The sequence below is a fragment of the Drosophila serrata genome, unplaced genomic scaffold, assembly GCF_035046125.1.
Source record: "Drosophila serrata isolate PLE 108 unplaced genomic scaffold, ASM3504612v1 contig_184, whole genome shotgun sequence".
NCBI classification, from domain to species: domain Eukaryota; kingdom Metazoa; phylum Arthropoda; class Insecta; order Diptera; family Drosophilidae; genus Drosophila; species Drosophila serrata.
In genome coordinates, this window is record NW_028257082.1 from 1,330,515 (window position 1) to 1,345,368 (window position 14,854).

Genomic DNA, 14,854 nt, shown 5'->3' on the forward strand with positions numbered 1-14,854 from the left:
TGCAGATATTATTCGTTGTCTGTGGTTACAGCGCTACTAGTTCATGAGGCTTGAAATTTAAAATGTATCTTTTACATTTACAGATACATATCTGTAGAATCAACAAGGGCGTCTTGTCCAACACTGGCCTGAGCATTTCTCCCGACTTTTGTTATTTCAACCGTAGCGGAGTTGTGCGTTATATTACCTTTCGATGGCTGAGAAATTTATGTGGGCTAAGTAGGCTCGACCGACCGATCGACCGACCTTTCTGAAAAAAAAAATATTCTAAATACATTGGAATTACTCTGGAGATCCTCAATCCACAAAGCTATCCAGATTCATGGATTCGGAGGCTAAAGACCTGGACTTGAGAAGGGTTCGTATTGTCTGGAACTGCAGGCCTTTCTGTTTATTTTGAACACGCAAGCAACTTTTTGGTATCCATCAAACAAAAGAGCAGAAATATATGCATTTGGGTTGATTTGTGAAGATTCCCTTATAAGATTCTCTATTCGCCGCCACAGGGGGATGTAGAAAGACCGCAGTTCGAGGCGGTCACCACTTTGTCGGACTCTCAGGCCATTCGGAGCGTTGACTTTCATCCAAATGGAAAGCTGTACGCGGTAGGCTCCAACTCAAAGACATTCCGCATCTGTCAATATCCCCAACTGACCAAGCTGAGGTAATTAATTAATTAGCCCTTGGGCATTCAAGCTATCGGACAGCTTTATGTTAATTCGATTTCCATAGCAGACATGGCCAACAGACGACGACGGTGTATCCACCCTCGGTGCTCTGCAAGAGAACGAAACACCATCGCGGCTCCATATACTGCACGTGCTGGTCGCGGGACGGGGAGCTCATTGCCACCGGATCGAATGACAAGACCATCAAGTACATGAGATTTAACAATGATACCAACCAGTTGGTGGGCCACGAGATCGAGCTAAACATGCATGACGGCACCGTGCGAGATATGTGCTTCTTGGATGATTCATCCACCAAGTCTCGTCTTCTGGCCAGTGGCGGCGCCGGAGATTGCAAGATCTATATAACAGACTGTGGAACTGGGACGCCCTTTCAGGCCTACACCGGCCATTCTGGTCACATTCTGTCCCTTTATAGCTGGAACAATGCAATGTTCGTTTCGGGATCGCAGGTAAGTCCTTAACACCTTCATTTTGGACTGAAGATAATGCCCTTGTATACCCCAAAGGATCAAACGATACGGTTCTGGGATCTGCGAGTTAATGTCTCGGTAAACACCTTGGATCACGAGAGGCGGGAGGGCCTGGAGAACTCGGCAGTGACTGCAGTGTGCGTGGATCCGACGGGCAGACTTCTGGTTTCCGGACATGCTGATAGCTCTTGCGTATTGTACGATATTCGAGGCAATCGACCGATACAGCGTTTCTATCCCCACACCGCTGAAATAAGGTAAGTTACTAGGATTACACAATTTTCAGGAATAAGATCCATAACCTTACCCTTATTTCCATTTAAGGTGCGTCCGCTTCTCCCCATCCGCATATTATATGCTGACTTGCAGCTACGACAACTCGGTCAAGCTGACGGATCTGCAGGGAGATCTGGCACATGAGCTGAATTCGGTGGTGGTGGCGGAGCACAAGGACAAGGCAATTACCATCCGATGGCATCCAACCGAATTCTCCTTCATCTCCACGTCGGCAGACAAGACGGCAACATTATGGGCCCTACCTCCTTCGTAATATTATGCACCATTGGATCTAATAACGGCTTTAACTTCGTTGTCAATATTGTATTTTGTGCAGAATAGATCAACATGCGCACATTTGTTGTTGGTCAGACTGATCTTAATTTATTAAATAAAACTCAACTCAAACTTGGTTGATCTATGGAATATTTTTAATGCTGAAAAATCCTTCGTCATTGATCCTTTCCATAAATGTCCTCAGGAGAGTTGTGTTCTTTTTAAAAGGATTCGATTGAGTGCTCTTACATTGAGAGTCAGTGGAACAGATTTGATATCCTTTCTACAAATGTTCTCAGAGTCAACAGGTAAACATTTATTCTTGGACTCTGCTTAAAGGATTGCTTTGTAAAAGGACTTTGAAATAAAAAGGCAATATTGTAATTTATATATTTGGTATATATTTATTTATTTAAATCCGTTCTTACTAAACCCACAGTTTCCACATGTAATGTTTTTTACTTTCTAAAGCAAATAAATTGATTTATGTTGGATTTTTAATGTTGCAGTTGCAAGTAACAGGGCTGGCTTAGCGATTAATACACGAATGATAAAGGCAGAAAAATTGTTGTCCTCCTTCACATCATTCTTTTCCACACTCTCGTATCGGTCATAAGGTGGTGGTCCTAACCGTTACCACTTGTCGACGACGACATCAGGAACTACAGTAAGTACACATGGGCAAACGATAATTACCATTCTTCTAGTCTTCGGGGGGCATTAACCAACGCGGGAGGCAAACCAAAAACTATGGATGATGGATATATGCAGAGGGAGGATTGGACTTCTGCGCACAGGGTTTTACGGGGGACCAGCGAAGCGGCATGGATCAGCGATCTGCGTATTCCGAAACTCTGGAACTTGGCAGTCTCGGTGGGCTCAAATACTTACAGCCTAGTAGGGAGTGGGGTGCTCGGGTGGATTTTCGGATTTCTTGTTTTTATTATTTCGTTTTACGTTTTTAGATATCTTACATGCTGAATTTCAAATCTGTGTTTTTTTGTTTCTCTCGTTTACGCCGTTGAGAGTGCGTTAATGTAATTATAGACCATAATGTACAGCGATTGTTGTTGTTCTTTTCGTTCAATTACATCAAATTCTTGGCGCACTCTCGGACATAATAATAATAACTGCACGTACTTTTCTAAAGCAGGAGGGATGGATTCAATTTGTGTTATGGTAACTAATCGGGGTGTCCAGAGTTAATGAAATCTGGGGTTGACTGTATAAAAAATAAGACAATAGTTCATTGAGAGATGGTTGGTTGATTGGTAGGTGGGGGCGGGAGGTATCATATGAAGTCGTCGGTGCCAATCAGCCAGGATCGATCGACGAGTCTCGTGCACGTGCAAGCAAAACGGAATTTAAAAAACATGTATTTAAATATAGACATAGCTTGTGAAGCGGCCAACTTAAGCTTGTTCCGGGCGCCACCTCTTCCCTCTCACGGGGGGCTTTGTCGTAGAGCACAGAGCACGGTTTTTAGTTCTGCATAATTTATTTTCTTTAAAGTTAGGTGTGTTGGTAGTTCTTTTTGTTGTTTAATCAATTCACAGCGTCTCTAATTTTATAACAGAGTATATTATGTATATAATGTTAATTTAAGTAGGTATTCTCTAAACAAATGCTAGAAGGATGTACTTAATTCCTTACAAACGAGGCTCTGACGTAAACTACAAAGTGTGCTGCCAATGAAACCCTCCACTCAACTCAGCTGCCTTTGTACCTGATGCCTTTTTTTGTCAGAGACACAGCTCCTGCTCCTTGTCTCCCCACTCATTTGCTTATACAATGTACATACAATCGCTGCTAGTTGTCAAAAGTGAGCTGTGTTACTTAATATCTTGTGCTCGAAATAATTCTTAATATTATGGAATGAAGTATGACCAATAATTATATATTTCCCAAGGAGCCGCAGGAGACAATTACGGGTACGTTAACTCGACAGATACACTAAGATGAAATACTCTTTGTAATTATATAATTATTAGGACGCTTAGGTGGAATTTCTCAAAACAATTAGCAAGTACAAATTAGATTCGATTTACGTAAAATGGTCTAATCGTTTTATTTTTACACAAACATACTTCAATTAAAAGGTTTCTTTTTTGTTCTTTTGCCGCGATTATCCTACTCTTCAGTATATTTAAGTTACTAAACACAGACGAATTGTACGGATTTTTATTCAAATTAATTTTGGTTCCTATAATATCTCACTTCCTTTCTTTTTGGCAACAGCCCAGTGAAAATTATACATGACGAAAGGCTAACTAACGCTATTGAAATAAATAGAAGGGCGCGAAACTCCTCTCTTATGTGTCTATATAGCATTGTATGTACAAGAAGCAATCCTGCTAATTTTAATTTAATATACAAACAGGGTGTACGTGTACGTGTGTGTTAGAGAAATCGTTAGCTCGTATAGAAAATATATATTGATCATTTTAACGCTGTTTGTTCAAAGCCAAAAGCCAAAGTAGGGAGTGAGTCAGTCAGGCCCATCCTTTGGATATCACCAGTCAATCTCTGTGATACCGGGGGGTTGGTTTTAAAAATCAGTTAATTCTTTGGAACAAACTTTCTATGGGCGGGTTAGGGACTTTACGTTACATGTAGTACACAACTGTGGGTTCAGGGGTTGTTGTTGTTTGTTTCTGTTTATATTTAGTAACACTTTTATACTAGAAATTAGAATAATGAAGTTGGGCTTATGGATTATAATTATTTGTATAATTCTTAAAGCATCATAGCGTACAGCAGGCCAAAGAAGACAGCCCACATTAACACAATGCCATGCATCTTATATATAGGACTCTCACCATCTGCGATTTTTCTAGCAACAAACTTCAGTGTCTCATCTAATAAAACTACAGGAATTGAGAATTTCATCACAGTTATCCATTCCTCAGCAGACAACGGTGTCACTTGGAAGACGGTCTAAGAATGAACGAGATAACAAAGATTAGCTTTCACTGTGACGGCGAATGCTTAGCTCTTATCGGTATCGGTACTTACGGAGAGGACATCGACGTAAAGAATAACAAAGTGAAGAGTGAAGGAGAGTGCCATTGATCCAATCAGCCACAAGTTGCACCATGGGGGCATGGTAATCAGGGACTGATTCTCAGACAAGCTAAACAAAACAAAAACCGGTCATTCGGATCTTATCTGGTGTTATCTACACAATAACTCACCTGTTCATGGCGTTCAACATCTCAATGGTCACCAGCACGGACAAAGCCATGGTCATGGCATGGGGATCGCTAAAGATCTTGCAGTCAACGCCCTTGAACTCGTCACCACCGCCCAAGCAGGACAGATGGTGAGTCAGTTGCCAGTAGGTTAGGTTGGGGCCCTCAGCGGAGAACACGAACCACCAGGCGGCGGCACCGACAGTGGCAGCGCCCACATAGAAGCCAATAGCCATGTAACTTAATTTATAAAGTGAAAGCGCAGTTAGAAATAATTCAATTATCTATGTAGGCAAAGCAGACATACCGGAAGAACAACCATCCGGAAATGAGACCCTCATCGGCCTTCCTGGGGGGCTTCTCCATGATGTCCAAGTCAGGTGGGTTGAAGCCAAGAGCTGTAGCTGGGAGACCATCAGTAACCTGAGCGATAATGGGCGAAAACACAAATTAAAAAACAATCGAAGAATGAATAAAATAATTCCAAAATTTACCAAGTTAACCCAGAGCAGCTGAACGGGAATCAGAGCCTCGGGCAGACCAAGGGCGGCAGTAAGGAAGATGGAGACGACCTCACCAATGTTGGAGGAGATGAGGTAGCGAATGAACTGCTTCATGTTGTTGTAAATAGCGCGACCTTCTTCAACGGCGGACACGATGGAGGAGAAGTTGTCGTCGGCCAACACCATTTCGGCAGCAGACTTGGCGACAGCGGTACCGGAGCCCATGGCAATACCGATCTCAGCCTTCTTCAGGGCGGGGGCATCGTTCACACCATCACCAGTCATAGCGGAGATCTCGTTCATGCCCTGCAGGAACTCAACAATCTTCGACTTGTGCTGTGGCTCCACGCGGGAGAAGAGGCGGGAACGGGCGACGGCAGCCTTCTGTTCGGCGGGGGACAGGTCATCGAATTCGCGACCAGAGTAGGACTTGCCAGTGGTGTCTTCGTCCTCGGTGAACACACCGATGCGGCGGCAGATGGCCTCGGCAGTGGCCTTGTTGTCACCAGTGATCACAATAACGCGAATACCGGCGGCACGGCAGCGCACGATGGAGTCGAAGACTTCCTTGCGGGGGGGATCCAACATGCCAACGACACCGACGAAGGTCAAGTTAACTTCATACTGGTAGAACTTGGTGGAATCTCCCAGATCCATCTCTTCGGGGCGCATCGGGCTATCGGCAACGGCGAGGGCCAGGCAACGCAGGGTGTCGCGTCCAGTACCGTATTGACCAGTCAAGGCCAGGATCTTGCTCTTCAGGGCCGAGGTCAGAGGCACCTTGGTGGTTCCGACGCGGGCGTGTGTGCAGCGCTCTAGGACACCCTCAGGGGCACCCTTGACAAACAGCTTGGGGCCAGTGCCCAGTCGGGAGGCCTTCAGAGGGGTGCAGTACGAGGACATGGATTTACGATCACGAGAGAATTCCAGGGTAAACTCCTTCTTCCACTTGGTCTCAATCTCACCGCGGCAGGCAATGGCAGCAGAGCGGCGGTCCAGGCCGGACTTGTTAACGCTGAAGCTGTTCAGCTTCTCAGCCAGCACAATCAGGGCGGTCTCGGTGGCCTCGCCGACCTTCTCGAAGGCCTGCTTGAACTCATTGTAATCGATGGCGGAGTCGTTGCACATGATGCAAACGGTGGACAGTTCCTGAAGGGCGTCGTAGTCAGCGGCCTTAACACGCTGGCCTCCAAGGAAGAGCTCGCCAATGGGCTCGTAGGTGGAGCCGGTCAGCTCGAATTCCAGGAAGCTGCTGTCATTGCCCTCGACCTTGTCGAAGATGAACATGCGGGAAACGGACATCTGGTTTGTGGTCAGTGTGCCGGTCTTATCTGAGCAGATGACGGAGGTGCAGCCAAGGGTCTCGACGGAGGGCAGGGAGCGCACGATGGCGTTCTTCTTGGCCATGCGGCGGGTGCCCAAAGCAAGACAGGTGGTGATGACGGCGGGCAGACCCTCGGGAATGGCAGCCACAGCCAGAGCGACAGCGATCTTGAAATAGTAGATGGCGCCCTTGATCCAGGAGCCACCGTGGGCGGGGTCGTTGAAGTGGCCAATGTTGATAGCCCAGACGGCGACGCAAATGATGGAGATAACCTTGGACAGCTGCTCGCCGAACTCGTCGAGCTTCTGCTGCAGGGGAGTCTTGATTTCCTCAGTCTCTGACATCTCGGTACGGATCTTACCGATGGCGGTGCTCAGGCCAGTGCCGATGACGATGCCGCGGGCTTTGCCGGCGGCCACATTCGTGCCGGAGAACAGGATGTTCTTCTTGTCCTGGTTGACGGCGCGGGGATCGGGAATGGCGTCGGTGTGCTTGATAACAGACACCGACTCACCAGTGAGAATGGACTGATCGATCCTAAGGGTGGTGGAGTAGATGTGGGTGATGCGGATATCGGCGGGGATCTTGTCACCGACGGACACCTCAACGAGGTCACCGGGTACGATCTCTTTCGCGCGAACCTTCTGGATACCGGACTTGTCCTGGCGCACCACCTTGCCCATTTCCGGCTCATACTCCTTGAGCGCTTCGATGGCGGATTCGGCGTTCCTCTCCTGCCATACTCCCACCACTGCGTTGGCTATCAGAATAAGTAAAATAACTAAGGGCTCTACAAATGCAGTGAACGTTTCTTCGTGTTCCTCAAACAGCGCGAGAACCTGCGAACGAGATCGATGAGCAGAGGGAGAAAGTGGAAGGAGGGTTCTTTTTATTCGCGCCAAATACGGGGGTTGATTGCCACTGAGGCGGGCATCACTGCGTCTTGACTTACAAATGAGATGATGGCTGCCAAAAGCAGAATCTTCACCAGGAGATCGTCAAACTGCTCCAGGACCAGCTGCCAGATGCTCTTTCCTGTGGAAGATTAGAATGCAGCAATTAGAATGCAGTCACGCACTGTATATTAGGGCAGGGACGTAGAAGGGGCTGTGGACATGGTCTGAGACTGGGATTGACTTCGCACCTTCCTCAGTCGGCAACTCTGTAATGATAAGCAAGCAAAACAAACACGTCAGTCGTCGATTCAAAGGGGCTCACACCACCTCCGCCGACTCACCGTTGGGTCCATATTTCTTCTGGTTGGTCTTGATCTGGTCGAGAGTGAGGCCGCGCTCGCCGTCCGTTCCGAAGAAGTTGAGAGCCTGTTCGACGGTTTTCGAGTGACCGTCCTCCATTTTGATTCGTTATCCTCTTCGTTCAGTAGCCTGCATCCATCAATCGATCCGGGAGGGGGTTTGAAAGTAGACACAAAGCAAAAACACACATTTTATTCCGTTGCTGTTTCTGGTTTTTGTTCGGTGATAATGCGCCGTGCTGACTGGAATAGCAAATGTACATAAGTGTGCACACGATGTACGTCTTATGTACACCTAATTTACGCTTGTATGGCCGTTTTGCAGTAAAAACTACCTCATTAGGTTGGCCATGTACATACATACATGTGCATGTGCACGGGCACAGGTACGGGCACGGGCACGGGTACATACAAGCGCAATATGTAAATTTTGCAGGCACTTTTCTGGCCACTATTAAACACGGCCAATTGACGTAGTTATCTCCGGACTGGACCCCCCGTCTCGATTTGCCCCTTTTCGTCCGGAGAACATGCTGGAACATTGGCATTACCCTGGGCGCCCGTCTCCGTTCCGCCTATGAGATTCACACACGTGTCACTTCGCACAACTGACGCAGTTTTTGCGAGGGGTTCACCGGAACGCAATTAAAGTGCAGGGACGATGCGTGTGCTGGTGCGGCGCAATTCACTTATAAAACAACGAACGCACTGCGTGTTAAGTACTTTTTCCCTGATTTTTTATATATTATATCCCATGGCGCTTTTTTCTAAATATGTGGCTGATAACCTAAGTCTCGGGCCCAGTGTTGCCAGTTTAGCTTTCAGTATATCTGGCATATTTCAAAATAGAAAAGCTTAAGAAGTTTGAAACTGGCTTATAGCCTTAAAAATAGCTTATTTTAATATCCATATGTTAAATCAGATAAATATGGATTTTATTTATACAACGTGTGTTTTTTTAATACAACAAAATTTACCAAAAAACCCTAATTTGACTACGCCGTACATAAAGAAAACGACTTTAGAACTGATGATAAATATTGTACTAAGTCTCTAGGGCCGCATATTACTGCCTGGCAACGCTGCTTACTCATGTACGGAAAATCTGGCAACTCAGGATAATCGATGAACAATATTTCGTCGCGAGCACCCAGTACATGCGATAGCCGGTGCTATCGATAGCTATCGAGAGCTAACTGGTGAGTTTCTGCTTTCAAAAATCCGTCAAGTTTGGTGAGAAGCGAAATCGAATCGTTATCAATGTTTGCTCTCTTTCGCTTTTCATAATTCCATTAGCCAAAGAAAAGAGACAGAAATATTGTCAAGCGAAGGCCATTCTTTCGCTCATTTTGTGCTCAAATTAATGAGATCAAGAGCCCGCAATAAATAGATCTGGGTGCTGCCAGGTATTATTCTGGCAGCTACAATTTTAAATTTCAAATTTCAGACAACAGAATTAGGTCGTACCGGAAATATTGAAAGCCAGCCAACTTTCCCAGCCCAGGAATACAAGAATATTACCTTCGAAAGGGGTGCATTTGACCAACGTATCTCATGATAAGGGATTTTGGGGATTTTCCTGCCGGAAAAGTCGTTACTTTATTCTTACGAAGATTGTCAAAGAAATGTTCTTGGGAAATGCTTATATTTGAACAGACAGACGTATTTCTACAATCATACTATTTATATAGCCGATATAGTCTATATATCTATAATATACTCATGACATCTTGTGGTTGTATTGGTCTATACGTGTGCATTATGGAGCAAAGCAAAAAAAATTGCCTCTGTCCGAGATGATCTATAAATAGAGTCCTAGCACCCGAAAAAATACAAGCTCAATTTTGAACATTCGTACATATAAAGATATGTACTAGGGAAAACACATAAATAAGTATGAAAGTACATATAAAGAGAGACGGTCGTAGGGAGAAATACTCAGTGATATATGTACTTTTTTAACGGCTTACGATATTTTGAGCATTCTAATTGATGTCGACATTTCTTTGGACGCGAGCGTACGACATACCGTACCCCGCGCTTTCGAGTCTTCTAATTTCGAATGACAAATCAAATCCCACCGATGAATTTTATAATTCGTGGATGAAATGGAATAGGCAGCCAGCTAGCTGCTGGTTTTCGGAACGACAAGATCACACTGGCCCAAATCTGGGGATTAGGGCCGTTGCTGTTCGAAATGACAAGTTCACTGTGGCCCAGATCCCGGGTCTGAGATATTTATAAACGTTTCATTGCTCCACAATATGATTTTTTGGGCACTTACTAAGATTAGCCACTAAATAAAATAAGCAGGTCGAGGGTTTTAGCTTGTTTAGGTTTGAGGTGGTGAACCTTTGAAAGTGTTTTCCTGGCAATTACTCTTTGGGTACAACACTGACATGCCATTCGAATATTACCCAGCGGTATTGCATAATCAGATTTTCGATCACAGATACACCTCTGCGCGACCATGTAGGACACACCACTGGTGGGAACTTTACATCTGTGTCGGATCGGATCTATATTTGTGGTATTCTCGTGCCTTCGTATTTGTGACATTCAAATATTTTCAGATCGACTCTGGAGGTCGAGGTTGCTGCTCACTGTATATGTCCCTCTTACGGACATTTCTGGATTAGTCGTAGGTTTGAGTTGGCGGGGAAGTCAACTGGGATTGCAGGCAGAAACCAAACTGGGGAGCACTTTGAAACACAGTTTTTCGAGTGTAGTAAGCATGTACATATGTAGAGATGTAGGTTTTCGTATAACTTTTTTCAGCGCGGCGTTAAACATTTGTACATTGGTTTTTTTTGGGAATATTGTATCTGTATTTTTTACTTGAATTTAGAGTAAATCACTGCGATATTCGCTTTGGAATTGTTGCGGAAAACAAATCAACAAAACTTACAATTATTATTCCTAGTAAAAATTCCGTTATTATATAATAAAAATTTATTTTAGTCGGAAGACCAAGAGCTAACACAAAGATCGCGCTATTATAACGATCAACGGCAACTGAACGCAAGGAGAACGCTGCTCGTTGAGAGTGTCTATTTGAATTACAAAATTCATATATTTTGGCAAAATTCCCAAAACTACATACACTCTCTATTTTGGCCCCGGGAAAATACTTTTAGCACGCACAAACTTTGAGCACTTACCACCTATCCGAGATCCGATTGTTCGCTTCAGCTTCTGCTCTGCTCGTCGTGCCTTTTCGTTGAGATCCACCGAAGAAGATATACTGTGCCGAGATATATACATGTGTATATAGATAAATATACGTATCTTCGGGAGCGCACAGATACGAAAATGTCTAGAGCAATGTGGGGAGATGATCACTTGGGCCCGTGCCCGTGCCTATGCCTGTGAGTGTAAACTTATTTCAAAAATGCACGTGTGTTTGTCTAATATCTAGAAATAGTTATTTTTAAAAACAAAACCAGGGGAAGGTAGTAGATCAGGCCAAAGGGTTTAATACTCACGGGTGTTTTTCTTAAATAGTTTCCTTTAAAAAGAAACTCTCCATCGGAGCTTTATTACCTTATATATCAGGAATAGAGTTTTTGAAATTTCCAAAAGATAATTCAAAATTCGAATTTGCTTTATGTATTTGTATAGGAGAGGGTATCGACTCTTCGGTTAGCGGCCATAGGCATTTCTTTCTTTGGCCTTTTCAGTTTTTTCCCCAATTTCAGCCAGAGACTGGCAGCCGTCGTCGGTTTGGGCGCATAAAAATAGTCTTGTAATGTCTCTCGAAAGTTGGCAAGAGTACTCTCGCTCTCCGCACACGTTTTTCCGTATGATATCCGCTTTGTGCACAGCAACTATTACGACTTTTCATAGAGCAGCCATAAATATGCATTTGGCAACTATTTTACCAGAACTTTTATAAGCTACCTTACCCACAGACAGACATTCGCATACATATATCATGAAAAATATTAATAAATGACAATGCAGTCCCCAATGTTTAGTTTATTTTAAGACTGGGAAATCGGGTTTGAGTATAGTAAAGTACCGCCGATAACCAATGCCTGAGTAGTTGGTAAACGAACTTCATGGTAGTAAGTTAGCCAAGTTATATTAATCTAGTATTTCAAAATATTTTCTTAGGCAAACAACTTCAGCAAATGATTACTATAAAAACCTAATCAAGAGTTTATCCTTCAATGGAATAGACTAGGGGAATCTATCTGAAATTGGCTCTTATTGTTCGTTAAACCATTTGATAATTATTCATTTTTTCAGCATAATTCAGCATTGCGTAATGGGAAACAAGGAAAAAAATAAACCAGACAGAAGCGGTTCTGATGTTAACATCAGATCAATCACCTACCTTTTAAAATATATTTACGTCACACAAAGCAATTTTAGGCCGAAAATAGACCCATGAAACGAAAAAAATATTATACAAATTACCATTTACTTTGCATTTTCTTTTCAAAGGATATAATTTACTTTAAACTAATGCGTGTACATGTCCTTAGCTTAGGTTCATGTTTTGGTCGAAAATAGGTAGGAATCCTTCTTTCCCGAGGTCAACTTGACAGCATTTTCACTGCCAACAATGTTACTTAAACTGAGCAGGTCATATTTTGTGTACAGAATTTTCACAGACATCGCTTCCCCGAAGCCATCCCGCGGATTTTGATTCGACTCAAGCATCAAATTGATCATTTCGGAGTAAAAGTGGGGAAAATTGGGCGGCTGATAAAGAATCAAATTCCGGATACCCTTAATACGTGTGCGCCGGAAGAAGTGTGCTCTTTCCGAGTATAACAGAACAGACGCTCCGCTGTGGAAGAATATATCTCTCGCCCGGGAAATTTTTTCTTTCTTTGTATACTCATTTATCTGCACGAAACTGACCATCTCGGTCTTGAAATGGTTTCGTATTCGTACGTAATCAAAGTAGCTGGGCACGTACAGCATGCAGTGCGAAAATCCGGGCTTGCTGAATTGGGGCATAATGTGCTTAACGAAATATTGGAAGCGATCGTCAAATGTTGACTCAACATTTGAGCAACTGATTCGCTGGAAAACCTGTTCGATCGGAGTTAGTACATTGCGTATGTCACCCTGGTCGACCAAATTGGCGATCCGTACTTTTCCCTGGTAGTTATTGCATTTGCTGTTAAGCACCGCCCGAAACTCTGGGAGCTCATGTGATGAGAATAACAGAGTTTGGCGGTAGAAGTTTGACGCTCCACTCAGACACCACGTCCGAACCCGTTGGCAATTAGTATCGGGTAGCTTCTGCGGTTGCAAGTGCAAGTGGTCCAGCGAATAGAGAAGATTCTCCCAGTTTTGGGCGAGGAAGAGCTCGGCCTGGTCAATGATTAGTAGCTCAATTGAATTTAAAAAGTCGAAATCATTATCCTTGTCCGTTACGAGCATCCTCAGTCCCAATGGAGATGCGATTAACATATCCGACGAATTCATATCGGAGAAGAGGGACATTGTCTTCTTGGTAAAACGAATTCCTAGTTTAAAGTTATCATCTGTATTGCCACTGAAGGTCTGCTCGTAATCCACGGGCTTGGGGTTAGTTTTTGGGAAGTATATCGTGTTTCCAGAGAAATCTCCTAGAAATCGTTCATAGTTGGCAATCGAATTGTTCCTAGCCTTTGCTGTAAGAAATATATATGTATATGCTGATTCTGTTCTTCAGTGACCTGATATAGGTGACTTACCATCCTGACTTCCAAACAGTAAATCCCCGATCGTGTTAACTATCTTTTGAGCTGATTCCCGAAATGGCACAATGAACAGCACCTTCATCCGCTTTAGTCCTTGGTCTCGGAAACTCTCTGGTATGGAGACTTCGTTGGGTGACAATTTCATGGACTTGGCCAAAGCCGACACCTTTTCGTTATTACGCAATATAAGCGATCTGACCTTTAGCATATGATTAATTGCATGCAGACAATATACATATCTGATCTCCTCAGCATTGCCGTAGCTGCGCTGGGGACAGTACAAATCCTGGTAGTTATTTGCAATGTAAAACAATTCGGACTGCAGGGGTGTGAGCGGCAGCTTGGCGTTTCCACAAATGGACAGTTTTACCTCCAATTTCTGAAGGTCTTCGAAAGTGGCAATTTCTTGTGGTTCCCTGCAACCGGAGTGGTCTTTGATATCGGACGAAGATAGTTGGGGAATCTCAAACCTCACGTTACCCAACGCAGTCCAATTACTTTTGATACACTTGACAGCTTTCTTTGCTATCAAATCGTTGATGTTCTCAGTCGACAGCTCGAAGTCGAAGCGTTTTGAAAACGAATTACATGTTTCTAGGTCTGCACTTATATTCTCCGAAAGATTATCCATCTTTGACTTCTTCTTGTTTTCCGGTTCAAAAGCAACAGGCTCGTCCGTCGTTGAACTCAGAATGTGAACTAGAAATAGGGTTTCCGGTTAATCTCTTTCCAAATTAAGAAATTAACTTGGGTACCTGTGGGTATGTGGTTGAATCCGGTCACAAGTTGTTCGTAGAATCCATTCTCGTTGACGTCGTCCTGAATTTCCGGCAAGAGCTCGGCTACGGGCTCATATTCGGGCTGCGGTGCTGATCCAGGAATCCTTTCCCTGCGATGCATCTCCTCCATCTGCTTGCTCCGCTGGATAAAGCTATAGTTTTTGGAGAACCTTTCATTGCGGCGCGCTGGGGCTGGTTTGTTGTAGGGCTTGCCCCTGTTTTTCCCGTGTTTCTGCCTCATTCCGATTTGTTTGAATTCAGCTAAAATAAAAACATCCAACACGTGCGATGTGTGACCGTCCGGGTACAATATACCGGTTTATTTGAAAGAAGAAATATACCAAAACGTTCCTTTTCTGTTATTTAAATATTTTATTGTGCTACAA

General features: G+C 44.0%; 3 protein-coding genes across 15 annotated transcripts; 1 reads left to right on the plus strand and 2 right to left on the minus strand.

The window, feature by feature from the left end:
* The first annotated feature begins 89 nt into the window (after positions 1-89).
* LOC110191501 (WD repeat-containing protein 47) lies at positions 90-1,850 on the plus strand. 2 transcript variants are annotated; one of them, XM_020962368.2, is made up of 5 exons: positions 90-358; positions 507-664; positions 736-1,141; positions 1,199-1,419; positions 1,487-1,850. In XM_020962368.2, the coding sequence occupies exons 1-5, from the start codon at positions 323-325 to the stop codon at positions 1,710-1,712; spliced, it is 1,047 nt and encodes a 348-aa protein (XP_020818027.1). In that variant the 5' UTR covers positions 90-322; the 3' UTR covers positions 1,713-1,850. The 2 variants fall into 2 exon arrangements, with proteins under 2 accessions (XP_020818027.1, XP_020818026.1); XM_020962367.2 differs by having other exon boundaries at positions 136-358; positions 733-1,141.
* A 245-nt stretch (positions 1,851-2,095) lies between these two features.
* SERCA (ATPase sarcoplasmic/endoplasmic reticulum Ca2+ transporting SERCA) lies at positions 2,096-11,840 on the minus strand. Of its 12 annotated transcripts, none has more exons than XM_020962332.2 (10): positions 10,896-11,115; positions 7,970-8,117; positions 7,877-7,894; positions 7,685-7,767; positions 5,400-7,571; positions 5,213-5,328; positions 4,909-5,145; positions 4,730-4,847; positions 4,534-4,651; positions 2,096-2,376 (listed from the first exon to the last, which is right to left on the minus strand). In XM_020962332.2, the coding sequence occupies exons 2-10, from the start codon at positions 8,085-8,087 to the stop codon at positions 2,348-2,350; spliced, it is 3,009 nt and encodes a 1,002-aa protein (XP_020817991.2). In that variant the 5' UTR covers positions 8,088-8,117; positions 10,896-11,115; the 3' UTR covers positions 2,096-2,347. The 12 variants fall into 12 exon arrangements, with proteins under 12 accessions (XP_020817991.2, XP_086683971.1, XP_086683963.1 ...); XM_086827845.1 differs by having other exon boundaries at positions 2,096-2,936; XM_086827837.1 differs by lacking the exons at positions 2,096-2,376; positions 10,896-11,115 and adding exons at positions 11,149-11,401; positions 11,473-11,840 and having other exon boundaries at positions 3,194-4,651.
* Positions 11,841-12,394: 554 nt separating this feature from the next.
* Positions 12,395-14,840, minus strand: LOC110191476 (U3 small nucleolar RNA-associated protein 25 homolog). Its single transcript, XM_020962337.2, has 3 exons — positions 14,445-14,840; positions 13,684-14,388; positions 12,395-13,620 (listed from the first exon to the last, which is right to left on the minus strand). The coding sequence occupies exons 1-3, from the start codon at positions 14,707-14,709 to the stop codon at positions 12,485-12,487; spliced, it is 2,106 nt and encodes a 701-aa protein (XP_020817996.2). The 5' UTR covers positions 14,710-14,840; the 3' UTR covers positions 12,395-12,484.
* Positions 14,841-14,854: the final 14 nt, after the last annotated feature.